The sequence below is a fragment of the Myotis myotis genome, unplaced genomic scaffold (assembly GCF_014108235.1).
Source record: "Myotis myotis isolate mMyoMyo1 unplaced genomic scaffold, mMyoMyo1.p scaffold_m19_p_17, whole genome shotgun sequence".
NCBI classification, from domain to species: Eukaryota; Metazoa; Chordata; class Mammalia; order Chiroptera; family Vespertilionidae; genus Myotis; species Myotis myotis.
The window spans coordinates 7,217,059-7,242,603 of record NW_023416321.1 but is presented as its reverse complement, the minus strand read 5'-3'; the positions used below and the strand labels follow the sequence as shown (position 1 = coordinate 7,242,603).

Here is a 25,545-nt window from a genome sequence, read left to right as displayed (position 1 = left end):
CCACACAGCAGGGACCCGGTACACTCCACGCAGCCAGTCACGCGGTAAGTCGTTAGTCAAAGGTTTTACATAAAGCATATTTATTCCTTTTGTAAGCTACAAAAATAAAAAATGATGTCTATAAAAAAGAATCATTCGTTGCTCTGCCAAGTTCTGTGCTCAGTTCGCAAAACCGCTTTGAGGAAGCGCCTCCTCACCCACCCACCCCCGTCTCCGGCCCCCATGATCACCGAATGGAGTCCATCAGAACAGCAAGTCACCCGGGCAGCGTGGGTTTGTCCCAGGGCCCTGGGCACCCCAAAGAATGAATTACACCCTGCAGGGAGGAGGCCAAAGTGGGGGGAAACGTCAGCGTGTGGGCCCTGGGCTTCCTCAGAGGCCCCGACAAGAAAAACTGGACGCACTACCAAGAGATATTTGAAAAAGGAAAAGTGATTTTTATTGCCTGGACAAACACCACACCGTAGGGATGGCCTTGTTACACAGTGAGGAGGGAGAGCTGGCGGTTGGGGGGTGGAGGGAGGGGAGAGCAAGCGGAGCTCCCAGCTAGGAGACCAGGACCCTCTTGCTGGCACCGCTGAAGGCAGAAGCGAGTTTGCTTGTCCCGCCCCTCTGGCCAGCCCTCCGTCAGCCTGGGAGGGTGGGCCTGTGTGGGACATCTCTCCTGCCCTGGGCACTCAGATCTCTCTCTTGCGGGAAGAAACCACCTTCCCGTCCACTGACTCCTCGACGTTGATGTGGAGTTTGCTGCTGCCGCCCAGGGAGGCTAGAAAGAAGGAGCAAGCTTTAGAGTGGGGGCCCTCCCCGCCCTCCTCCACTCCCAGGGGGCGGGACCTTGGCTGAGTTCCGGGAGAACTGGGCAGCACCCCTGAGAGTGGCCACTGGCTCCTCCTTCAAGAGCTGCCAGAAGGGCTGGGGTGGAATTACTCATCGCAGAGAAGGGCGGTGGCCGCGGCAGGTGCCCGGCAGTGAGCACGGATGTCGGGGGTTTTAACTGCACGTGAACAGGGAGTCCTCCTGGGCATCTCAGCCTAAGTGCATGGCGGGTGGGGCTGGGGGTGGAGGGTGGGGAGGGAGCGAGGCCCTAGACCCATGGTTCTCAACCTTCTGGCCCTTTCAATACAGTTCCTCATGTGGTGACCCAACCATAAAATTATTTTCGTTGCTACTTCATAACTGTCATGTTGCTACTGTGATGAATCGTCATGTAAATATCTGATATGCAGGATGGTCTTAGGCGACCCCTGTGAAAGGGCCGTTCAACCGCCAAAGGGGTCGCGACCCGCAGGTTGAGAACCGCTGCCCTAGACAGAGCCTGCTCAGCCTGGGAGGTTCTCGATAAATCTTCAACCCCAGCTCCCCCGGGGCTGCTAGAGGGTCCCCCAGGGCGTGTCCCCACCCGACTGGCATACTCAGCCTCTTTCTCCTTCCTCCCATTCAAGAGGAATGGAGGGTTTAGCCAAGCCCCTCCCCACTCAGGAAGAGCGAAGCCTTCTTACCTTCTCTGGTGCCAACGCCGGCCATCCTGAAAGAGGGGGAAGCAGATGTAAGCCAAGGCTCGGCAGTCCTCCCCAGCACCCTACACCCACCACCCCCACACCTGACTTCTCTAGAGGCTGAGAGCTGGTCCCGCCATGCCACCCATGTTCAGGCAGATGCTGGTCTACAATAGCACCCCATCTGCTTCATGCATGGAACGGAACCAGCCTTAGCCCCACGGCTGCCGTGTGCAGAAGACACACAGGTCCAGAGAAGTGACGTGACCTGCACAAGGTAACAGCTGAAGACCAGCGTGCAGAATCCAGAGCCCTGCCTCTCGCCCCGTCCTCGCTCACTGCAGCACTATCAACCCCCTGGATGGCGATCCACCACCCCCACCCCCGCCACAACTGGCTCCTTCCTCCTCCCTCCCTCTGCACCCGGCCTACCTGGCATCCTGGCCCTCCAGCAGGTTCCGGTAGGTGGTGATCTCCTGCTCCAGCCGCGTCTTGATGTCCAGCAGGAGCTTGTACTCCTGGTTCTGAGCCTCCATCTCGCTGCGGAGCTCACCCAGCTGGGTCTCCAGGCTGCTGACGAGCCCCTGGATCTGCTGCAGCTGCGTGGCATAGCGGCACTCCGTCTCCGCCAGCGAGCTCTCCAGCCCGGCTTTCTAGGGGGGCAGCAGACCAATAGGCGCCACGTTGGGCCAGAAGGAAGCACCAGGGGCACGGGGAGGGGTGTTGGATGAACGCAGGGAGCCCCCTGTGTGGGGGTTGGGAACACCAAGGCTTTATCTGCCATGGAGGGTGGACTAGGGTTGTGGGGGGGCGGGAGCCATACCATGCTGAGCTGGGACTGCAGCTCGATCTCCAGCCCCTGCATGGTGCGTCTCAGGTCTGTGATCTCTGTCTTGCTGGTCTGGATCATCTCTGTGTTGGAGGCCACCTCCTTGTTCAGCTCCTCGGTCTGTAGGTCACACACAGAGAAGTGAGTCCCATGGACTTCCTGGGAGACTTGGGGGGCTGGGCAGGCCGGGAGGCCGGGAGGTCGGGCGCACCTTGCTGAAGAACCAGGCCTCGGCGTCTCGGCGGTTCTTCTCAGCCATGGCCTCGTACTGCTCCCTCATCTCGGCCAGCACGCGGGTCAGGTCCACGCCCGGGGCCGCGTCCATCTCCACGTTGACCTGGCCGGCCACCTGGTTGCTGAACTCCTTCATCTCCTGCAGGGTGGTGACAGAGGGCAGGAGAGCAGAGAGTCTGGGGCCCCCTATGCCAATTCTTCTCGGTCCCTAACTCACTGCGTGACTGTGGCTCTCCCGTACCCACCCCACCTGCTTCCCACGGCGCAGGAAGAGGTCTGATCGCATGGGCCCCTCCCCTCTCAGGGTCTCTCTTCCTCTCTAGTGCTCCCAAGGGAGAACCTCAAAACAGCAGGGCCCTCGCATGAGCTCATGAAGCAGATCCGGACAGCAGTTCCCACAGGCCACCTGCTCTGGCTATGGATGAGGGAGGAAAGGGGTCTGGGTCACCAGAGAACAGTATCCCTTCCTCTCTGTGGGGACCCCTGTTTTGGAGTTTATGGGGTGCATTTCTGAACCACCAAGCCCTTCAGACAACTATGAGGAGGCACCAGCGGCCCCACTCTGGTCTCACCACCCCACCTCCTCGTGGTTCTTCCTCAGGTAGGCCAGCTCCTCGTTCAGGCTCTCGATCTGCATCTCCAGGTCGGCCTTGGCCAGCGTCAGCTCGTCCAGCACCCGGCGCAGGCCGTTGATGTCAGCCTCCACGCTCTGGCGCAGGGCCAGCTCGTTTTCGTACCTGGGAAAAGAGAGGGAGCTCAAGCTAAGGAAGGGCGAGGGGTCTGGGCTGCTTGAGTTGGGAAGGAGGGCGGGCAGGCAAGGCAAGGGGGGAAGGGGAGGGGAGGGGCGGGGCAGGAACACACTTGAGTCTGAAGTCATCGGCAGCCAGCCTGGCGTTGTCAATCTCCAGGATGACCCGGGAGTTGTCGATGGTGGCCGCCAGGATCTGTAGGAGACAGGCAGTTGGTGCCAAGAGGATCCCTCTCTTCCCTGCTGCTCTCCCCACCCTGTTCCCCAGGTCATCCTCCCCGCCACCTCAGGGGATGATCTCTCCTCTGCCACCACCAACAGAAGCCTGTGGGGCCCCTGGGGCCGAGTCCACCCTTATCTTGGGTGCCCACTACTTGATCGCCCCTGTCTCAGGGGCATGGAAGACCAAGGAACAAGGATTGCCTGGCACCCCCTGTGGGAATAGAGTGGGTGGGGTGGGGGGTGGGGCTCTGACAACGGCCCTCTCAGGGATCGTCCACCCGCCTCCCCTTGGACAGCTCGGAGTCGCTGGCCCCTGCACAGCCTGACCCAGCCAGGGATCTACAGGACCTCCCATCCCCAAAGCCAGTAGGAGGGGCCTGGAGGGCAGCTGAGGAGGGCATCTCACAGCTGAGAAAACCGGCCCAGGAGAGCAACAGGGTGAGTGAGTGGGCAGCAGAGCCCGTAGAGAATTCCAGGTCTTCTAAACCCCAACAGTGCTTTTGGCACCAAAGACATCCTCAGAGGGTGTGGCAGGAAGCCCTGCCCTCAGGCTCCTGCAGCCACATCCATCGTTCTCGCAGAAGAAGCGGAGGACACCTGCTCTCTAGGGTGCGTGGTTCAGGGAGAGCCGTTGCCTTCTGTCTCTGCGTCCACCTTGGCCCCCAGCGGTCCTGACCAGATCCCAGGACCGGCCCAGCACTGCCAAGGGGAGCAGATGGGTGCCGGCATCCAGGCCTGGGAAGCATTCCCTGGGCTCCAAGTTTGCCAAGGTTACCCACTGGCAGTCATTGCCCGGCAGGAGAGGATTCCCTCGAGGCAGCAGGAGCACGGATACTAGAGGTGTGGGCAGGGCACCAGCCACCCACCCCCTCCCTCTGACCCCTAGGACTCACCTTGTCCCGCAGCTCCTCGATGGCCTTGAAGTAGTGGCTGTAGTCGCGCGCCGGGCTGGCCGGGCTCTGCTTCTGGTACCAGTCTCGGATCTTGACCTCCAGGTCGGCGTTGGCCTCCTCCAGGGCGCGCACCTTCTCCAGGTAGGAGGCCAAGCGGTCGTTGAGGTTCTGCATGGTGATCTTCTCGTTGCCGGAGAGGAGGCCGCCATCGCCACCCCCGAAGTCACCAAAGCCACCGCCAAAACCCCCACCATAGCCACCTCCAAAGCCACCACCAGCCCCTCCACCGAAGCCAGAACTCATGCCGCCCCCATAGCCCCCTCCAGACCCCGAGGAGACAAACCTGGCAGAAGAAGCCGAGATACTTCGGCTTCCACCGCCCCCATAAAGACTCCCCCCACCAAAGCCACTTCCCCCGCCCCGGAGGGCACCCCCCCGGGGAGAGCCACCTCCAAAGGTGGAGGAAGAAGTCTGCAGAAACGTGGTGCTCATGGCCAGGCGGCTGCCCGTGAGATCAGCAAGCGCAGGAGATGCCGGCAGGAGGTACAGGCTGCCCCGGGACCAGCGTGCTGTGCCTGTCACCCCCCGGACCTGGGGCTCCTTATATACACCCCTCGGAGGGTGTTGTGGGTTTACGTCTCCTCCCCCAAAGGCAAGCCAGCTCCTTCTGCATTCCTGACAAACACAGCTGCCTGCACACCTCCATGTGGCTGGTGTGGAGTTTTTCTTTTCTTTTTTTTTTAATGCAACAAAAGAGATGATTCAGAACGAGTGGTGTTGTTGCCCCAGGCCATGGTTTTAACACTTGGAGTTCAGGTTCATTTCCACACTCCAGGTTGAGGACGCGGAGTAAGTCGAATCACACACAGAGCAGCTCAGGCCAGCCCTAGCCTCAGCTGGGCTTCTCAGCTGCCCCCAGCCCAGGACCCTGGCCCCTAGGTGGCCAGCCACCTGCTCTCAGTTCCCATCCCTGCTCTGTGCTGTCCAGCTCCCAGACCCCATGTGAGTGCCTGCAGGGCTGCGGGAGAGCCATGGCCCTGGGGGTCGGTGGGCAGAGGAGCAGGGAGGGATGCAGGGATGCAGGGCCCCTGGGGACCGGCTGAGGACAGGGGGTGGGGTCTTGAGTCGAGTTCCAATTGAGATGATCAGCAAGGACAGCATCTGTCACTACCTGGATGGTGCAAATGGACTCCCCTCCACCCTCCCCGAGCCCCAGCCCACGGCACTGGCGCCCTCTCAAAAGCCAGCAGGCGCAGGGCTGACAAGGGGCTGATTGATACTCCGCCACCTGCCAAACGCACATGTCACTGAAGCCTTGCTTACTCCTGGGACACGTTGGGGCAAACCTCGGCAGATAAGACTGGGACGAGTTTCAGGAAGCCCCTAGCTTCAGGGAGAGGCATGTCACTGCACAGCAGGGCCAGATGAACGCCACTGCCTCCGTGCGCCCCGCGAAGCCGCACAGGTGAGGAGGGACCGTGCCCAGGGGGCTCTGTGTGCCTGAGCTGTTGGGAGGGAGATGATAGGCAGGCCTGGCAGGCAGCCTGAGACCCTGAAGGCAGAGGCACCGCCTCCCAGAGCAGGATGCTGAGGCCAGAGAGGGACCCCTCTTCTCCGCCACCAGCTCGGGCCTGGCTTTTTGTGGATACCTGATCGCTGTGGGCAGCGCCACTGGGAGGCGTGGCCTTGGCTCTGGGACTGAGGAGGAACAGGGGCTGGAGAAGTAAGCAAGCCTGAACTGGAGAGTCAGGGTGGAGGGGGGGGGGGGGTCCTGCCAGGGCTGCACCTCAGTGCAGTGGACAGGGCTGGGGGACTCCTTGGGCCAAGGTTCAAATCCTGCCTCTATCAGTGACTGCGTGTGAAACCTTTACGTCTCAGTGTCCTTGTGGCAAAGGCGCACTTTCAGTTCCCACTTTTGGGGAAGCCCTGAGATCCAGGAGGCCCCTCCTGTCCCCTCCTAGCACCCCATTTCCTGAGGGGCCACAGAGTGGGGGGAATGTCCGTCGCCTGGGACTAGCCTCGCCAGGAGGGAGCGGTGTCCCCGGGCATCGGATCATGCCCTGTGAGCAGCATCGCTCTTCCACATCCTTCCATAGCCAGTGCCTGGTGGGCAATGCAGGCCGTTTCATTATTGCTGCCATCACAATCATCCCTTATTTCTACGGCACACTTCACAGTTTACATCAAGCTTTTGCATCCAACACCTCCCCTAACCCTCAGCTCACAGAAGATGATCCTTCGTCCTGTTTCAGAAGGAATGAAATGGAAGCTCAGAGAGGGAAAGTAATTTGGGCAAGGCGGCACAGCTAGTAAGGGGCAACGCCAGGACTCAAATGGCCTCTGACCTCCCCCCGAGGACAGAACAAGAGGGTCCCTCCCACTGACCCCAGATTCCTGCCTCTGAGTTGGGATGGTGGGAGGGGTACCACAGGCCTGGGTGGGTGGGCTCCTCCTCACCCAGCCTCACAGTGAGCCAGGCCTCCGAGTGCAGGGCCCAGACAGTACGGTATTGTCTCGTGGGTGGGGAACATTGTCTTCCTCCAAAGAGTCAGACCAGCCGTCACTCATTAAAGCCTCTGCAGACATTACGGCCCCAGCAATTAACACGGGAACAATTATACGGGAACAATTATGCACCACCACCCGGGGCGAGGGAGGGCTGGACCGTATCCAGCCCCTCTTCTGCACCCCGACTCCCCTTCAGCAGCCCCTCAGGGCAGCCTTCCCTCCACTCTCAGGCCCATGCAAATCCCTGGTTCAGTCCCAGTAGCTCCTGTGAGCTCAAGGTCCGGGAGGGACCTTGGGGCCTGCAAACTAGCACCAGGTGGGGATGGCTGGCCAGGGCGGGGATCGGGCTGTTTGGCGAAGTCCGGGGTGTAGCCTGCCCAGGAGGCTGTGCCAGTTTCAGAGCTTTGTCCACCGCAGGCAGGCTGTCCCTAGAGCTGGCCTTTCCTCCTTGGGATGGGGTGGTGCAGCCCAGGGGCTCCGCTGGACTCCTCCTCTGGGTGCGATTAAACCTCTCTGATGTCTGGCCAGTGTGGCTCAGTGGTTGCACATCGACCTGACCTATGAACCAGGAGGTCACTGCTTGATTCCCGGTTGGGGCACATGCCCGGGTTGCGGGCTCAATCCCCAGTGTGGGGCATGCAGAAGGCAGCTAATCAATGGTTCTCATCATTGATGTTTCTATCTCTCCCTTCCTCTCTGAAATCAATAAAATTATATATTTTTTAAAAAGCCTCTGATTCAGAATTGGGCCATTTTTCCACTTCTGTGAGGTGCTTACAAAATCATGAAGGCAGAAAGTGGAATTGTGGTTGGCAGGGTGGGGAGGAGGAGGGAATGGGGAGTTATTGTTTAATAGGTACAGAGTTTCCGTTTTACAAGAGTTAGGGGGGAAGAGTTATGAGGATGGATGGTGGTTATGGTTACACAACAATTTGAATGTATTTAATACCACTGAACTGTACAGTTAAAAACGGTTAAGATGGTAAGAGGTGTGCTCCTTATTTTACCACAATAAAAAAAAAAGCTAGGCCTTGACAGGGACACCAGCTACAGGGCCACAGTCAGCATTTGGTGGCCGCTACCCACCCCCACCCACCACGGGAGATGCTAGGGACAGAGCACATGACCTGGGGCCTAGGGACCCCCTTGGAATTCTTCCTTTCTCATTTATTAGGCGTGTGGCTTTGGGTAGTCCCGCCTCCCCTCTCTGAGCCTCAGTCTAACAATCCGGAAAGTAGAAAGAACTCCTGCCCAGTCTGACTCACAGGGATGAAGCGTTATGCTTGACAGGAAGTGCTTTGCAAACTGCAGTTGCCAGGTGACCGGCAGGGAAGGAAAGACCATGCCCCCCAAATCCCCTCCCCTTTTCTCTCTCTCCCTCTCTCCCATTTCCCATTGGCAGCCACTTATGTCAGCCCCTAGTTTCAGCTCTCAGACCGAGGCCTAAGTGTCCCCGCCCTTGCCCTCTCTCCACCACTCACATGCACAAAGGACTGCTTCATTCCCAGCACCCAGACCTGTGACCCAGTCACCTACCCCACCTGTGTGGACCCAGACCCCGCCCCCAGCCACATTCCAGGGGCCTCTGGAGCATGGGGGAGGGTTTCAGCTGTGACAACAGAGGCTTTCATGAACTGGGGACAAGTATCTCTGGGAAGTCCCAGCCTGAGGGTGCAGCCAGGTCTCAGGTCTGTAGTTACAAAGCCTCCTGAGAGGTGAAGTGGGAGAGGGGGGCTGTGGGTGCTGCAAGCCAGAGCAGCACAGCTAGGGAAGCTGCAGAAAGGGCTCCTGGCCCAGGGCTCAGCAGGGAAGACATGGGCTCTCCAGCCATGTGGTTTGCAGCAAACTAATAAACCTCCAAGGCCCACAGGACAATGGCAGGAAGAGCGCCCCCTTCAGGATTGGCATGGGAATGACAGGGTCACGGGCCTCCCTAGCACAGTGCTGGGCTCCCAGCAACAAGCATTCCATTTCCCTACAGACTTTGGGTGAAGGAGGGCGGACGGTATGGAGGGGAGTGTTCCTCGCTCGCCCCTCTCCCTCACAGGGTAGCCAGCTGTCAGAGCCATGGGACCTGAACAGATCCCCTCAGCCTGAACCTTTCGACCAAGGCCAAGTGGGACTTATTTACCTTTAATTGGCCTCCGTTCTTGGCAACCGAGCTATAAACCACAGGGGCAGGACCATACCCACCCAAGGGCAGAGTTGTACCAGGAAGTTGGGACTTGCATTCCGGCTGGCCCGGCTCCAGGCCAGCCCGGTTGGGGGGTCTGTGTAGGAGGCCTGGGTCACTTGTGGGTCCCATTCCAGGCTCTGGGCCCAGGTATGGGCTGGTGGGCGAAAGGGGTTTATGTGGGGCTGCCCAGGAGCGGCTGAATGTGTTAGCGCCTGCACGCAGACACACGCCAGCAGGCTCTCCCCTGCCTTGCTGAGTGGATGCCTGCCCCCATTACTCGGGCTCTCACCCCAAAGCCCCAGTGTCTCCTCCGTCAGGTGGAAAAGTGTGTCAGCAGGAACTGCCCCAGGGGATCCCTGTCCTAGGCTTCACCAGGAGCCAGACCGAAATGTCCTGCGGACCTGGCACAAGTGGTGTGGATCCTAGGAGACCTGGTGCCGGCTGAGCACCGAGTTAAGAATCAGGCCACCAAGATTCTAGTCTTGACTCCGCCCCGTAAAATTGCTGTGCGGCCTTGGACAAGGTACTTAACCTCTGAGCCTGTTTCCTGCTCTGTAGATGCAACTCATACTTACTACCTTTTAGGGTTGTTTTGATTAAATGGCCCATAGGAGGTGTTCAGTATCCATTCATTTCATACACACAAACACCAACCCTTGGAGGAATGCAGTTGAAGGTAAACTAACCTGGAAGCAAAAAAAATCCCTCTTCTGCCATGTGTTGGAGCAGTTACATATACGACAAACCATCTCACCTCTCCGAGCCTTAGCTCACCCTTCTGTGAAATGGGAGCAATGCTTATTTCATAAGCTTGTTTTAAGAAACAGGTTAATGAAGGCTTCTGCCAATAAGAATGACCCGAACAGTCAGAGTTTGTGAGCACCCTCCCTTCCCTTTCCTGGGACAGGGTGGACTCTGGTCCAAATAAAACCTAACAAGGCCCTAGGCCTGGCCCATTTCCATGGGCTGAAGAAACAAGCTCAATGCCCTTCCTCCCTTGAGCCATAACATTTTATTGATAGGTCAAAGGAAGAGCCAGGGGGTAAGGGTCCCTCCCCTCCCCTACCCTCCCCCCACCCAGGCGCATCCATCCCTCAGCTGGAAGCAGGAAGCCCGGAGGCTGCTGGGCTCAGGCAGTCTTGGTGGTGAGCAGGTTGTTGTAGTAGGCATCCTGGCCCTCGAGCAGGCTGCGGTAGGTGGCGATCTCCTGCTCCAGCCGCGTCTTGAGGTCCATGAGCTGCCTGTACTCCAGGTTCTGCCTCTCGGTGTCAGCGCGCACGTCACTCAGCTGGGCTTCGATACTGCTGATCAGCCCCTGGATCTGTGCCAGCTGGGCCCCGTAGCGCGCCTCTGTTTCTGCCAGCGTGCCTTCCAGGGCGGCTTTCTGAGGGCAGGGAGAGACAAGGTGACTCAGTGGAGCCTGCGCCCCTGTCCAGGCTGCCCAAGTCCGCAAGGGCACGAGTGTGCATCCCACAGAGAAGAGGGCACCTACCATGCTGAGCTGAGATTGCAGCTCGATCTCCAGCCCCTGGAGGGTCCGGCGCAGGTCAGTGACCTCCGTCTTGCTAACCTGCAGTTGCTCCGTGTGGCCAGCGACCTCCCGGTTCAGCTCCTCAGTCTGCAATCAGAGAGGTGGCAAAGGGAATCAGCCGGAGGCAGACCTTCGCCTCAGAGCATCAAGCCCTCTCTCCTTGCCACCCCCTACCCCCACCCTCCCACCAAGGGCACCTGCTTCCCCCTTCATACCTTGCTGGTGAACCAGGCTTCAGCATCCTTCCGGTTCTTCTCTGCCATGACTTCATATTGGCTTCTCATGTCAGTCAGGATCTTGGCTAGGTCAATGCCAGGAGCGGAATCCACCTCCACGCTGACCTGGCCACCCACCTGGCCCCTCAGAGCACTGATCTCCTGGAAAGACAGAGCAGAGGTGGGCATGTCAGGGCCCAGAGCCTGCTGGGCCTGGGCCAGGTCATTCCCCAACCCCGCAGGCCGAAGGGGGCTGGTTTTCGGGTGCAGACCTAGGAGCTGGCCCTGGGGGAGAGAGCGGGTTGCCACCATCCCCTGGAAGCCATGCTCCACACCCAGGGCCATGCTGAGAGTGCGGCCAGTGTGGCCGTGGTCAGAACATACAGGAAACAGGTGTCCTGAGGAGCCCTGGGAAGCCGGGGTGGCCCCGCTGGGAACCCACCTCCTCGTGGTTCTTCTTCAGGTAGGCCAGCTCCTCCTTCAGGCCTTCGATCTGCATCTCCAGGTCGGCTCTGGCCAAGGTCAGCTCGTCCAGCACCCGGCGCAGGCCGTTGATGTCCGCCTCCACGCTCATGCGCAGGTTCAGCTCCGTCTCGTACCTTTCAAAGGAAGTACTTGCAGTCAGACCAGCCTTTCCTCTGTGCCTCTGAAGACTCACTTCCTCACCTTCTTAAGGTCCAGGGTCCATGAGCGGTGTTCTTCAACCAGTGCCCCCACTGCACTAAGCCCCAAAAGGGCCTGGGATTGCCCTCCCCACCCCCACCCCCAACCTCTTACCCACCCCCCGACCCCGGCTTCTGCAGCCCAGCAGGGCAGAGATGCTCACTTGGTTCGGAAGTCATCCGCAGCCAGACGGGCATTGTCGATCTGCAGGACAACCTTGGAGTTCTCTATGGTGGCACCAAGAATCTGGAAGGCAGAAGGTTGGCAGTTTAGCACACTGGCACTGCCCACCACTTTCTTTTCAGAGAAAGGGGAACAAATGAGTGTGCCCCTGCCGCCTGGAGACAAGCCCCTCATCTGCCCATGGGCCTGCTCTCTGGGAGGCCTTAGCATCAGTCCTGCCCAGGAGGCGGAGCCGGGGGGGAGGGGGTGGTGATGAGCAGGGGAGGGCAGGCAGGAGAGCCTGGGGAGAGTGTCTCTGAGACCTGTGCCAGGGAAACTCCACATGATGTCAAGGAAGACAGCCTCTATGATATGCAAACCAGATGCAGGGAAGTGGGGGGGCAAGGGGGAGGGTAGGGGGTTACCCCTGTCTGTATCCCCCACTCACGGCATTCTGCCCCAAGGAAGGGAAGTCTGTTGAGCATCTATTAGGAGCCGGGCACCTGACACCTCTTTCATGTCAGGTCAGTGGGTACCTATTTCATGGGGGTGGGAAGTGAAGTTCAGGATTCCTTGTCACCCCCAATCTCAGGTCCCGTGACCTGAGGGGCATGGTCACACCATTAATCTACGTGCATCCAGGTCAGGACGCATTAGTCATTGTGCTGTGGGTGATTTGCATCGTTTTTAAATGGAACAGAACAGGGTGAACAGAAGTGATTGCTCACAGTAGGGTAAGGATGGCTTCCAGAAACTTTTCTCTCCACTGTGCATGTGTATGAGAGAACGTGAGGACTCATCTTAAAACGTATTTCCTAGCCCTAGCTGGTTTGGCTCAGTGGATAGAGCATTGGGCCCAGGTTCAATTCAGGTCCGGGGTTTGACTCCAGTCAAGGGCATGTACCTGGGCTGCAGGCTTGATCACCAATGTGTCTCTCTCACATCAACGTTTTTCTCTCTCTGTGTCTATCTCCCTCCCTTCCACTATCTCAAAAAAAAAAATCAATAGAAAAAAATAAATAGAAAAATATCCTCCGGTAAAAATGAACAAACAACAAAAATGTATTTCCTATCATAGGTCACAACTTAAAAAGTGCACTGTGTACCTCTAGGCTCCCTCCGTGTCTGTGGCCTGATCTATGTCCCAGCACCCAGACCCATGCCCATGGTGGACACTGGGCAGTGCTGTGGGGAGACCAGAATGGAGGCCCCCTCACTGGCTTCTCCTACATGTGTTCAGGACAGAGCTCCAAGCTCTTCCCTGTGGGCGGAGCCCAAGCCCCACCCTGCAGGCTCCCAGGGCCCTTGTAAGAGCCCAGGACAGAGAACTGGTGCCCAACGGGTCCTGGACAGCAGTCTCCACAGCAAAGAACCCCAAGGCCTCTGCATCTGCCCCTCCTTCACCCTGTCCAGGGGCCACCGCCAGCCTCTCCCATTTCTTCCAGATCTTCTCTCAAGTTCCAGGTGATTCCCTAGGCCTGGAGGGAAGGGCCTGAACGTGATGGAAACCAGACCTGGCCCTGGTCCTCCAGAGACAAGGAAAGCAGAGGCCCGGGGGGGGGGGGGGGGGGGGGGGGATGCTGGGGGGACAGGGAGCAGCTTGAGACAGGGCTGGCCTGGGATGGACCAGATCCCTCCAAGGCCACCCGCCTCTCCTGCAACATGCCCCACCCACTTACACCCCCCCCCCCCCCCCCCCGCAGTTCCACACCCTGGTCCCTCTATCTGGCCTCCACTTCCTGCTCCATTGTCTTCCCCCCTCCCCCTCACCTGCCCCCTTCTCTCCTGCCCACCCTGCGGCCCTCCCAAGTCCTAACGGGCTCATTCCCGCCCCGCCCAGAAGTGGCCCCACCGCCCGCAGCCCCGGCCACCGCCTCTCTCCCCGCCCCGCCCGCAGGGCTGGAGGCGCGCAGGCAGGTGCACCCCCAGCGCCCCGGCGCGCCCACCTTGTCCCGCAGCTCCTCGATGGCCTTGAAGTGGTGGCTGTAGTCCCGCGCGCCCGACCCGGGCCCCTGCTTCAGGTACCAGTCTCGGATCTTCACCTCCAGGTCGCCGTTGGCCGCCTCCAGGGCGCGCACCTTGTCCAGGTAGGAGGCCAGGCGGTCGTTGAGGTTCTGAATGGTCACCTTCTCGTTGCCCATCAGGAGCCCGTCGGAGCCGGCCACGGCGCCCAGGTAGCCGCCGCCGTAGCCCCCAGCGGAGGACGCGGACACGAAGCGGGCGGAGGACACCGACACGCCGCGGCCGCCCGAGCCGCCGTGGATGCTGGGCGCGCGGTAGGCGCCCCCCACCTCTAAGCGCATCAGGCCGCTGCCTGGGCCCCGAAGGAAGAGGCAGCCGAGGACTGGCGATAGCTGTAGGAAGCCATAGCAAGAGAGGACTGGCGAGAGAGGACTGGTGGCGACCCTGGTCGGAGGAGCTGTGGTCCGAGGGAGGAGTGACCAGGCTCTCACCTGGAGCTTTTTATGCTCGAGGGGAGGGGGGTGGGGACCGGGCGGGATATCTGAGGCCGAGGAATTTGCTGGCTGCTGAGTGCACACACGGGCACTCTCCCCATTGGCCAGCTCCTGGTGGCTCTGCCTCCAACTCTCTCTCCTCCCAGGGGCCGGAGGCTCCAGCCCTGAGGGAGCCGCCCGCCCAGCCCACTGGGCCCCCAGACCAGGCTCTCCCTCTGGCGCCCGCTTGTTCCCATCTGCACCCCCAGCACCACATGCTTAGACACCCCTTTCCAGTGCACACTCTGACCCTCCTTCATCAGATCACCCCAGGAATTAGGGCCCTGGGAGAGTGTATGCGGCTCCCTTCCTCCCCCAGGGATCATTCGCTCACAGTCCCCCTCAAGAATCCGGAACTGAGCCCCTTCCTTGTGATCATAATTAACCCCCAAAGTACATGTTCCACATTCCTGCACCTGCTCAGAATGACAGCCTCTGGGAGCCCACCTCTTGGGGACCACCCACACCATGACTCCCCCTTGCAGCCCCCCAGATGAGAGTGCTGGGAGGGGCACGCTTGCCTGCCTGCCTGCCTGCCTCCTGAGACAAAGCTGCCCCACCCTGCTGTGTCCATACACAGCCAGGAAGTGACAATGGGCTCCTGGGAACAGCTGCTGGGAGCAGCTCTGCAGCTGGACGGTGAAGGGCACCTTCACACCTGGGGCTGGCCCCTCACTCTGGGACTCACCCCAGCCCACCCCACCTCACCCCACCCCCCATCAGGACAACCTCCTACCCTCCAACCCCCATGAATGATCCATGATGGGAATCCGAGCCGCAGGGAGGCAAGTAACTTGCCCATGAGACATTTAGCAACTGCCACCCAGAAGAAAAAAATAGGATGGAATCCCTCTCTCCGTGTGAGCATCTGCAGGCGGTGTCAGAGGCTGAATCCTTGCCCCTCACAATCTCATCCTAGTGGGTGGGTGGATGAGAGGGCCCTGCAAGGATGCCCACAAAGTGACGTTTTGCTAATAGAGGAAGGAGCCCCTCCTCTCCACTCACAGCCCTAACCCAGCTCTACATGCAGCCCAACCATTCCATCTCCTTTCTCATCACTATGAAGGGCCAGGCCCCCTGCCAGACCCTGCCAGGCACTGCCAGCACCTCAGCCATTTACTGTCCCCAGGGGCCTCACCCTCCACAGAACTGTCCCCATGGTTCCTTCCGTCCTTCGGTCAGAGCAGTCCCCCAGGCTCAGGACAGAGGCCCTATGACCTATTGACAGAGTGTTAGGGAGTTGGGCCAGTCACGCCCTATCGCTACGCCTCAGTTTCCCCCATGAAATATCAGCCCTCCGATCTGCACATTATCATCTGGGTCACCTGTGGCTAAATGAAGACTTGTCCCCAGACACTGAGACCATGTCCCCAGTAAACTGTCTTCTGTCCACCAACGTACCCAGGAACAGGGACAGGTTACCCCACACGCACACACCTATCACCCCACCCCCTGGCCCCAGGAGCAGCCCTAGCCACTAGGAAGACCAGCCTCAGGCTGTTTAAACTAGTGAAGCAGGCCTGCAAGTGGGTAGGTCCCCAATGGGGAAAAGGCGAACAGAGTCATGAAAGCAGGGTGTGGCCGGACCTTGACAAAGGTTGTAGCCTGTAGCCACTGGGTCTGGTCTGACATGAGTCACTCTCTTTATTTGGCCTTGAGGAAGAGGCCTGCTCCTGGTGGGGGAAGAGATGGGCCAGATAGTTGCTATGTACACTAAGGCCCAGCCAGAATGTCTGTTTTTCCGGCGTGATAGGGGCGTCTGGAAAGGAACTTTGTATTAGAAAACAGACTAAAACCAGTGGTCCCCCCCCCCGCTCCCCCCCCCCCCGAAAGATTAAGGGATTGTGAGTTCCCTAAATTTCAGAGGAGCTTAGAGTCCCAGCTCCCCACCCCAAGACCATAACCATCAGAACAGCTGGCTGTAGTATAGGACCTTTTACCAAGGCTTTTCAAATCCCGTTGGGTCCTCACAGCAGCCCAGTGGAAAGGGTATCCTTATCCCCATTTTACAGATGAGGAAACAGAGGCTCCAAGGGGGGTAGTGATTTGCCAGAAGTCCACAGCCAGGAGTGTCAGATTCGGGCTTCCAGCCTTTGTAGAATGGGTGTGGCACCTGCAGGGAGGGTGGGGGGGATTGGGGATATTTAATCCCCTAACCCAGTGGTCCACAAACTGCAGCTGGCGAGCCACATGCGGCTCTTTGGCCCCTTGAGTGTGGCTCTTCCACAAAATACCGACTTCTGTGCATGGGCCATGAAGTTTCAATCGCACTGTACATGCACGCCCGCATGTGGTATTTTGTGGAAGAGCCACACTCAAGGGGCCAAAGAGCCACATGTGGTTCGTGAGCCGCAGTTTGCCGGCCACTGCCCTAACCTAAACAAAGGAGTTCCTGCTCCTGGCTCTCTTGGTTCCCCTGCATTTACCCCCGTGGCCCACAGCCATGGGGATCCCACACACAATGGACAATGGGCTGCAACTAGCTGATGTTGAACTGGACCCGATGCAACAAGGAAGGGAAATGCTGGGCATTGCTTTGCTTCTAGCTCTCCTGAACCCCCAGCTGCACTTCTATGACTGGACTAAGGGACATGGGACTTTGGAAACCCAGGGATGTAATTCCACACAAATAAAAAAAAAAATCACTCATTCTCCAGACAACTCTTTCTTTTGCGATATCGTCAGAACTCCACACCCAGGACTCAGTGGGGAAAAGAATACCCAAGTTCCCCAGTAACAAAACTGCCATTTTCCAGAGAATTTCCTCAATCCATTGAGATTTTGCTTCCCAGCAATTGTTGTCAGTTTGGCTCAAATAAACTCATAAAAATAATCTTACAGGTTTGGCCCTAGCCGGTTTGGCTCAATGGATAGAGCGTTGGCCTGTGGACCAAAGGGTCCTGGGTTTGATTCCAGTCAAGGGCATGTACCTTGGTTGCAGGCTTCTCCCCAGCCCGGGCCCAGGTTGAGGCTTGTGCAGGAGGCAACCAATGTGTTTCTCTCACATGGATGTTTCTCTCTGTCTTTCCCCCTCCTTCCATTCTCCCTAAAAATCAATGGGAAAAGATCCTCGGGTGAGGATTAACAAAAAAACAAACAAACAAAAAATTCTTACAGGTTTGGATGGTTCTTATGTTGACAGAGCAAATGGAGAGAGCACTTGCTTCTGCCCAGGAGCACTGAGAGGTGTTTTATAGAGGGCAGGACACTTGACTAAGAGACTGAAAGATAAATAAGTGTGTGGGGGGCAGAGGAGGGCCTGGATGAGTGAGTAGATTGCTGATATCAGTTTTGGGGAACATCCAGTGACTCAGTTTGGGGGCATGTGGGGAGGGGAGGGGCCAAGGAAGAGGTGGAGGAAGGGGGTGGGAGTGGGGGGGTTGAGGGCTGTACTTCAGCCAAGGAGTTGTTGGACTTGATGCTGAAGAAATGGAAAGTCATGTCAATCCTTTGTATTTCAGAAGTTGCCAGAGTTCCAAGTGGAGAGTGGTTTGGTGGGAGGGAGGGAAGCATGGCCAGGGGGAGGGAGGCCAGTTAAGGGTCTGCTGAGATAGGCCATGTTAGAGGGAGAGGGCCTGAACTCCTCCCAGTAATGCGGATGGAGAGTTGAGGACAGAGACCAGAGATGCTGGCCACGCTATGGGCAGCTCCAGGCCTTGCTCAGGCCAGGTGGGTGATATCAGGATGACCCAGGGCCAGCATCCCAGGTCTGTCGCCACTCCTCTCTGTCACTTCCCACAAGTGGAAACCCAGGAAAGGTGAGGCAGGGCGGCTGGGTCAGGATGGCCCATGGCGTTCCCCAGAGGAGGAAAACTAGCCTGACTGGAACCTGGGCCAGTCATGGATGAGGGGAGAAAGCTCTGAGTCCTAGGGACCAGCCCCTTGTCCAGGCCCGTGGGGAAGGGAGAGGGTCAGCTACCCCCCAAGTGTCACATTCCACACACAGCTGGAAGACCAGGACTGCCCACCCATCCAGGGACTGAGTGTTTACTGGATCAGGCTTAGGGGGAGGGGCCTGGCGGGCTACTTGGTCTGGGAGAGAGAGCTCTTTCTGCCTCTGCCCAGACCCTGGGCTATTTGGGCCGCATTTGGAGCCCTGTGCCAAGCCTCAGCTCATGCCAACTGGGCATGGGGAGGGCCAGACCCAGGACAGAGAGGAAGAAAAATGTCCTGGTGCCTGCCTGATTTCCGGGTTCTCTGCTTCCTTTTCAGCCAGCTACCTTCCCTCCCACCAGGATCCTCCAGGGAAACAGCCCCCCTCAGGAACAAAGACTCTAGGACGTGGCACTTCTTCTGTTTTAAAACTCATCTTTCTGATCCATGAATCCCCAGTGAGCTCTACAGAGCACTTCCTGGCCTCACTCTAGCGATGTTCCTATCCGGGACCTGACATTGTCTTTTTTAGGGTCAGGTGTGGCTCTAGGGCCCCAGTTCTCTCAGCAGTTTCACTGAATACCTACTATGCACTGAAGGCTGGCACATGGCCAGGAGGTGACATCCCTGCCCTCCAGGAGGGACCAGGCTCGTCCTCAGGCCTGGAGCAACCTCCTTCCTCACCCGTCTCCTCCCGCTAAGGATGCCCGTAACTCCAGTTCCTCTTTGGGCACCACCTCTTCTGGGAGGTCCACTCAGGCTGGGTCCATTTCACCCCAATATATGCACAGGCCCCTGGGTCACCCCATCACATGGCACAGCTCTGTCTCCCCAGCTAGACGTGGAGCTTCAGTGCTGCATGTAGCCCCAAGGCCGATCCGAGCTAGTAAATGTTTACTGATTATTTGCTGGAAAAGAGGAAGAAATGGGAGAAGCCCTTTTTATCATTCAACCAATAATGATGCATTGCTCTCTATGTACCAGGCACCTTCTATTATCAAACAGAAAGAGTTTGTCCACCCAGCACTAATAGAATCAAACACTAAATACTGAGAATTGCAGCTGAGAAATATTATTATGAATGACACCACCCAGGAGAACAGGAAACTAATGCTCAAAACCCCAAACTCACCCAGCTGGTGTGGCTCAGTGGTTGAGTGTCGACCCATGAACCAGGAGGTCGGGGTTCGATTCCCAGTCAGGGCACATGCCCAGGTTGCGGGCTCAATCCCCAATAAGGGTCGTGCAGGAGGCAGCTGATCGATGATTCTCTCATCATTGATGTTTCTCTCTCCCTCTCCCTTCTTCTCTCTGAAATAAATAAAAATATATTTTAAAATAAATAAATAAAAATCTTTTGTTTTCCAGATATAAGGGAAATTGTTTTTCTTAGAGCGATTAGGTAAACTATCCCGTTGTAAGCAGCATTGAGACAGTTTTATTTTCTCCCTCCTGAATGTGGAAATGAATATTATTGTTTTCATGACACTATGTTTGTTTGCGTAAATTCAGTAAGAACCTGTTCTTTTATAATGGGACACAACTGATAACTGGTTTCATTAACCAAGACTTTGGCTGGAGTGTCATGCGTGACAGAGATGTGTAGACTCAGATGTCACCAGAAACTTTGAAGAATTAAGGTTAACTTTGGAAGCCAATAAAAGCCTCTTGGAAAAACAGCCTGCTACCTAGCTTGCATGGTTGACAGCAGTCTTTCCAGGTGAGTAGCAGAGGTTGCTTTCCTGGGAGATGGCAAAGAAAGGGCCTCAAAACATTTGGGAGACATGGAACCTGGGAATTTACCCAAATCTATAGGTGTCGCAGGCTAAGATCGGTGGCCAATATGTGCTTGGCTTCTTAGCCTTGAGAGGCCAAAGTTCAATCTGGAAATTCTGTATGAAATTCCAGAAAAGCAGATTTATAAAGAGCCTATATGATCAATTGTGGGTTTTTTTTTCTTGTTGTGTTTATGCAAATAATCAGGCCAAATTTATTGAAACTAGACTTATGCAATAAATTAGTCTTCCTTTGTCTATCTTCGATAAAATTGAGGATGATTTTAGGGAGAGAAATTGTGTTTCAATATAATTCACAGTCGTGGATGTTAGATTCTAGTTCAGTCGACTGTCATTAAAGTTTTATTTTTTCACCTATAAACTGGATCCTGAATCTTTCTAGTTTTCTTAAATATGTAGCTACCACTCTCTAAACGAATGTGTTTTTTTCCTCCCAGTCTTTGACTTGGAATTAGTGAGAGCTAAAACTGTTTGGGGTTTTTCTGAGAAGACATGACGTTAACTTCAGAGACATCATCACAATAGCTCATGGTTCAACCATCTCAGTGACTAACTCCGTGAAGCCACACAGATAATCTACCTGCTAACCCATGAGATTGTCAGCGACATTCCAACCGCGGAGCAGGACAAGCTATCCAACTGTCGCTGCTGCCTTCATTCCAGAAAAAGAAGCTCTGAGCCAGGTGTTTAGAAAGCTTCTCCACTGAGTCTGACAGGCTCAGAAACTGGTTTTCAGGTGATTGATCTGTGTGTGTTTCTTTCTTTTGTTTGAATAGACACGCCCCTTATTCAATACCTCCTTGCTTGCTGACAGGACACAGACCACAGACCTCACTTCGGAGACCAGCTGCATCACCGCCTCCTGAATTCACACTCAGCAATTGAACTGAACTAACTTATTCTAAGGACTGAGTTATTGGATCGATGAAATGTGGAGCCACCTACCAATTTAGCTCCTGAAAGGGGAAACTCGTTTAAAGTTTCAAAGGCGGAACTGAAGGGACCGAAAGTGTTGCCACCCCGAAGCAGCATTTTGGGGATACAGTGGGGCCTTGACTTACGAGTGTCCCGACTAACGAGTTTTTCGAGATACGAGCCGTCTCTCGGCCGATTTTTTGCTTTGAGTTGCGAGCTAAAATTCGGGTTACGAGTCAGCTTCAGATACCCTACCGCTAGTTGGCGCAGCGAACGTCACAGTGAACGCCACAACATCAGCCCAGCATCACGTGTCTCACTCGTTCACTTTTGATTTGACATACGAGTAATTTGAGTTACAAGCTCCATCACGGAACAAATTAAACTCTTAAGTCAAGGCCCCACTGTATTGATGTTCAGCTGTTTATTAAGAAACAAAAGACTGACCCTCCGGTTTTCCTACCTGAGATACAGACATAGGTGGGAGGAAAAGTATTAATTTTTTTTTAACCCCCACAATAGCCCAAGAGTCATTCTACCTTAGGGCTCAGGACTGAAATGTAACTTCAGTCAAGATGTTTTCTTTAGCCTGCCAGAAGTCCCGATCTTGCGACCGTTCGTCAGATCCCAGCTCCTGTCTTCTGCTGCCTCCAAGGTTGCTGATGACAGAGAGAGAGAGAGAGAGAGAGAGAGAGAGAGAGAGAGAGAGAGAGAGAGAAAGCGCTTTCTAGAAGTATGATTTTAAAGCTAAATTGAATCAAAGTCAGAAGGACCCTTGGTTTCATGTCTAGACTTTGAGCTTCTAGAACAAAGTGGTCAAAACGTCCTGCTGCCCTAGCCGGTTTGGCTCAGTGGATAGAGCGTCGGCCTGCGGACTCAAGGGTCCCAGGTTCGATTCTGGTCAAGGGCATGTATCTTGGTTGCAGGCACATCCCCAGTAGGGAGTGTGCAGGAGGCAGCTGATCGATGTTTCTCTCTCATCGATGTTTCTAACTCTCTATCCCTCTCCCTTCCTGTCTATAAAAAATCAATAAAATATATTTAAATAAAAAATAAAAAAAAGTCCTGCTTTCCAGAGCCTTCATCCCGGGTCGGGGAGACATGATGGAGTTCTGGTAGCGTAAGTAGCTAGACATTAAGAACGAAAGGGAGCCCAATATTCTAGGAAGATGAACGGACAGTAAGCCTGCTTCATTAGGAAGCTGCAGCCTCACACACTCCTCAGGGACCACCTCCCCTCCGCCTGTTCTGGGATTACTGAGGGAAGGAAAAACAGCAGGGGAAAGTCCTCCGCTAGATGCATGTCCTGTAGAGGCCTAGAAGCCCAGGTGGTAGTCCCTCCACTTTGGGGCATGTGCAGCAGGAATTAAGAGAGTGACAAGGGGCAGAGCCTAGCCTGGGGAAAGAATGAATTGGATAAAGCACACAGAACCCTGGAAGATCTAGGAAATTGACCGATTAAGGAGAAGACCCATCAGAAGCCCAGGAAAGCCCGGCCGGTGTGGTTCGGTGGTTGTAGGTCGGCCTATGAACCAGGAGGTCACGGTTTGACCAAATTCGAATTGGTCTGGGCACATGCCTGAGTTTCAGGCTCCATCCCCAGTGTGGGGCATGCAGGAGGCAGCCAATCAATGATTCTCTCTCACCATTGATGTTTTTCTTTCTCTCCCTTCCTCTCTGAAATCAATACAAATATAAAAAAAAAAAAAAGAAGAAGAAGAAGAAGAAGAAGTCCAGGAAAAGTTGGGAGATTGGGAAATTGGTTAGTTTGCAAGGGCGCCTGGTCTTCCCTGAGCCCGAGATAACATTATCCAAGCTTAACCAAGTGCTTTCTCACCAGCTGGGTTAACACTTGCACTTTCTCTCTCCCGGTAACAGCCTTGTGCATTGTGCGCCAGGCAGCCGCTGGGGGCCCAGGGAGAGCCTAAGTACAGCAACACAGCGCCAACCGGAGCGCAGCCGGGCACAGACTGTGCTAGCCGGACGGGGACAGGCATGGACTAAGGCTGAGTCACTAAGCCAACACCACAAATCGCTGGCATTGGCCCTACTCTGGGCCTGGTGAAGACAAAGCTGGGCTTCTCCATAGCGGGACCGACAGATGAGACATCGGAAACCTAGGGGCAGCCTCCTCTTTCTACCCCAATAAATCTTACCACAACACTTCAACCTCCCATGCGTGGTCCCCGGAAATGCGTTTCCACCGGCAACAATTCAAGGAAGGAGGGGTGCGCAGGGAGGAGCAAAGTAGGGAAGGGGTGAAGGGCGATCAGCAGGGAGAGGCCAATGACAGGGGCCCCTGAGGAGGAGGCGCATGGACAGAGACCTGAATGAGTCGAGGAACTTTCAGATTCTGGGGGACCAGCGGAGGCAAACCCCCTGAAGAACACCCAAAAGGCCTTGGCTGAGAGGGGTCCCCGGTCGGTCAGTACGAGGGTCTGCAGTCTGGTTAGGGGGCTGGGCTGTGTGCCCAGGAGCACGGGAGCCTCTGGGGCATAGCCTGGGCCCAAGGGCGGCAGCAGTAAATCCGACGGGAGCTCATAGAAGGTTCAGGCAAAAGATGTGAGAGGAACCCGTGAAAAGGGGCTGATGCAGGGTTCATGCTGAAGGCAGAGCCCACCGGGTAAGCTGATGGAGTCACGCAGAGTGGGAGGGAGGGAGAGGAATTGGAGGTGACTCCTAGCTTGAGGCCTGAGCCGGTGTTTGCTCTGTGGTCAGGGGACTGTTCTGGGACACGTTTGTCTTATCTGATTCGCCTCCAGGAGGACAGTGGTCACCCCCGTTTCTGGAAAAGCTTCTTCTTCCCCAGAAAGGCAGCCGAAGGAGTGGGCTGGGGAGCGGACATTCTTGGGAGCAGCTGAAATTCACCGAAAGGCAGCTGCCACTCTGGTGACAGACACGGAGCCCTGGCTGCCTCTGGCCCCTCCCGGCCCCAGCCGGCTGCAAGCTAAACATTCATTAGGCAGAAACTGCAAAGTCTCATAACCGGATGGGCTGCCAGAAGCGGGGAACACCAGGAACGCCCAGGTCTGGGGTCTGATGGGGGAGATGCCCTTTGCTTGGAGAAAGAGCCATGGAGGCCCCACCCTCTGCCAGGGGCGGGGCATGCAAGGGGCCTTTTGATCAATGGACAGTGGATTGGGAGACACCACTGCGCCCCCTCCACCTACCCCCCCCACACACACACACACACAGAGCATGGTGGGAGGACAAACCCTCACGGGGCACCTCACTGCCTTCCAGGCCGAACCTGTGGAATGCCAGCCCCCTGCCTGCTCCCTGAGACCAGCCCCCTCCAGTGGTATGTGCTGGGGTTGGGGGACTTCCTCCAGGCCTTGTCTGGGATTAGGGCTGGGCCTGTGGAACCAGAACATCCACCAAAGACATCAGTAAACACGCCGCTAGGGCCTCGCACACAGAAACCAAACAAACACCTCAGACAGGGAGCTCTGTGTCTGGGGCTGAGCTGGGGGGCGGGGGGAGGGGGGGGATGGGGGGGAGAGGCTTCAGGCAGCCACATGGCCCACCCCTGCCAGGCTCTTTACCTGGTTCTTAGCCTCATCCCAACCAGCATCTACTGGAAGTCTGCAAGATGAACTGGACAAAACTTACCTCCTACCCCTTCTAGCCCACAGGGTTCCAAGCCTGGCCTGCACAGCCTCAGCAGAGAGGGGCAGGCTCAGCAGCCTGCTGCTGACCACCCACACTCACACACCCACTCACACACCCACACACTCACACACACACCCACTCACACACTCACACACCCACACACTCACCCACTCACACACCCACACACCCACACACTCACACACCCAAACATGCACACACACACTCACACACCCACTCACACACCCACACACACCCTCACACACACTCACACACACCCACACACTCACACACTCACACATCCACACACACTCACACTCACACCCACAAACTCACACACTCACACACACCCACACACTCACACACTCACACATCCACACACACTCACACCCACAAACTCACACACTCACTACACACACTCACATACACACACTCACACACCCACACACTCATAACCCTCACTCATTCCCACTCACATGCTCACATGCACACTATACACATGCTCACATACTCTCCACACTCATACAGTCACACACACTCACACTCACAGACTCAAACACACACACACACACTCCTTCACCCAAAGCAGCTCTGCCCTCACTGGCTTCCCGTCCTCCGCTCCGGTAAGAGATTACTTAGGCGGGGCTTCTCCCTCTTCTAAAACTCAGTAGCTGGTGCGTTAGCCCAGCCCCGGCAGCTTGCAGAGCAGAGCGCTGAGGTAGGAGCGGGGGCTCAGCCTGCCTGAGATCCCCAGCTGGGCAGGCGCCAAGGGTCCCGGCTGTCTGCCCCCGGGAGGGTCTGAGCTCAGAGAAGAGAAAGAGGTAAACACCGCAGGCACCTGGCAAGAGCAGGTGGCAGGCCAGGGTCCGGGGAGGGACCCAACCGAGGGCTGCTGGAGCTCAGGGAAGGAGACCCCCTGAGAGAGGCCTGGGGTGAGCAGGGAGGGCCTCCTGGAGGAGGAGGACTTTGGACAGAGCCCAGGGTGAGCAGCAATAAGGGAGTGAGGACAAGCAGGTGGCAGATGGGTGGAAAGTTCCAGTCACACAGGATCCTGAGTGTGTTCAAGTGTGCAGCACCCGCGAACTTGTTTAAATCATCAGCTCCCCTGTGCTGTAGATACCGCTGTAGACAGCACTAGCCCCACGTTACTGACTAGGAAACTGAGCAGAGCTTACGGAAG

The 25,545-nt window shown here is 56.5% G+C and overlaps 2 protein-coding genes and 2 long non-coding RNA genes across 4 annotated transcripts; all 4 read right to left on the bottom strand.

Moving 5' to 3' along the window:
* Nucleotides 1-412: 412 nt before the first annotated feature.
* KRT15 (keratin 15) lies at nt 413-5,038 on the bottom strand. Its single transcript, XM_036341787.1, has 8 exons — nt 4,423-5,038; nt 3,421-3,503; nt 3,140-3,296; nt 2,537-2,698; nt 2,320-2,445; nt 1,929-2,149; nt 1,500-1,525; nt 413-766 (listed from the first exon to the last, which is right to left on the bottom strand). The coding sequence occupies exons 1-8, from the start codon at nt 4,912-4,914 to the stop codon at nt 678-680; spliced, it is 1,356 nt and encodes a 451-aa protein (XP_036197680.1). The 5' UTR covers nt 4,915-5,038; the 3' UTR covers nt 413-677.
* Nucleotides 5,039-10,165: 5,127 nt separating this feature from the next.
* Nucleotides 10,166-14,127, bottom strand: KRT19 (keratin 19). Its single transcript, XM_036339033.1, is given in 7 exon segments — nt 10,166-10,490; nt 10,599-10,724; nt 10,853-11,014; nt 11,295-11,451; nt 11,679-11,761; nt 13,624-13,994; nt 13,997-14,127. Coding segments are annotated over 7 exon segments (1,203 nt in total). The 5' UTR covers nt 14,046-14,127; the 3' UTR covers nt 10,166-10,235.
* A 766-nt stretch (nt 14,128-14,893) lies between these two features.
* On the bottom strand, nt 14,894-19,237 carry LOC118671197. The gene is made up of 3 exons (XR_004972653.1): nt 19,178-19,237; nt 16,113-16,285; nt 14,894-15,931 (listed from the first exon to the last, which is right to left on the bottom strand). It is a non-coding gene; the product is annotated as an uncharacterized LOC118671197 (long non-coding RNA).
* A 60-nt stretch (nt 19,238-19,297) lies between these two features.
* On the bottom strand, nt 19,298-24,521 carry LOC118671198. Its single transcript, XR_004972654.1, has 3 exons — nt 24,369-24,521; nt 21,296-21,415; nt 19,298-19,356 (listed from the first exon to the last, which is right to left on the bottom strand). It is a non-coding gene; the product is annotated as an uncharacterized LOC118671198 (long non-coding RNA).
* Between the last annotated feature and the right edge of the window lie 1,024 nt (nt 24,522-25,545).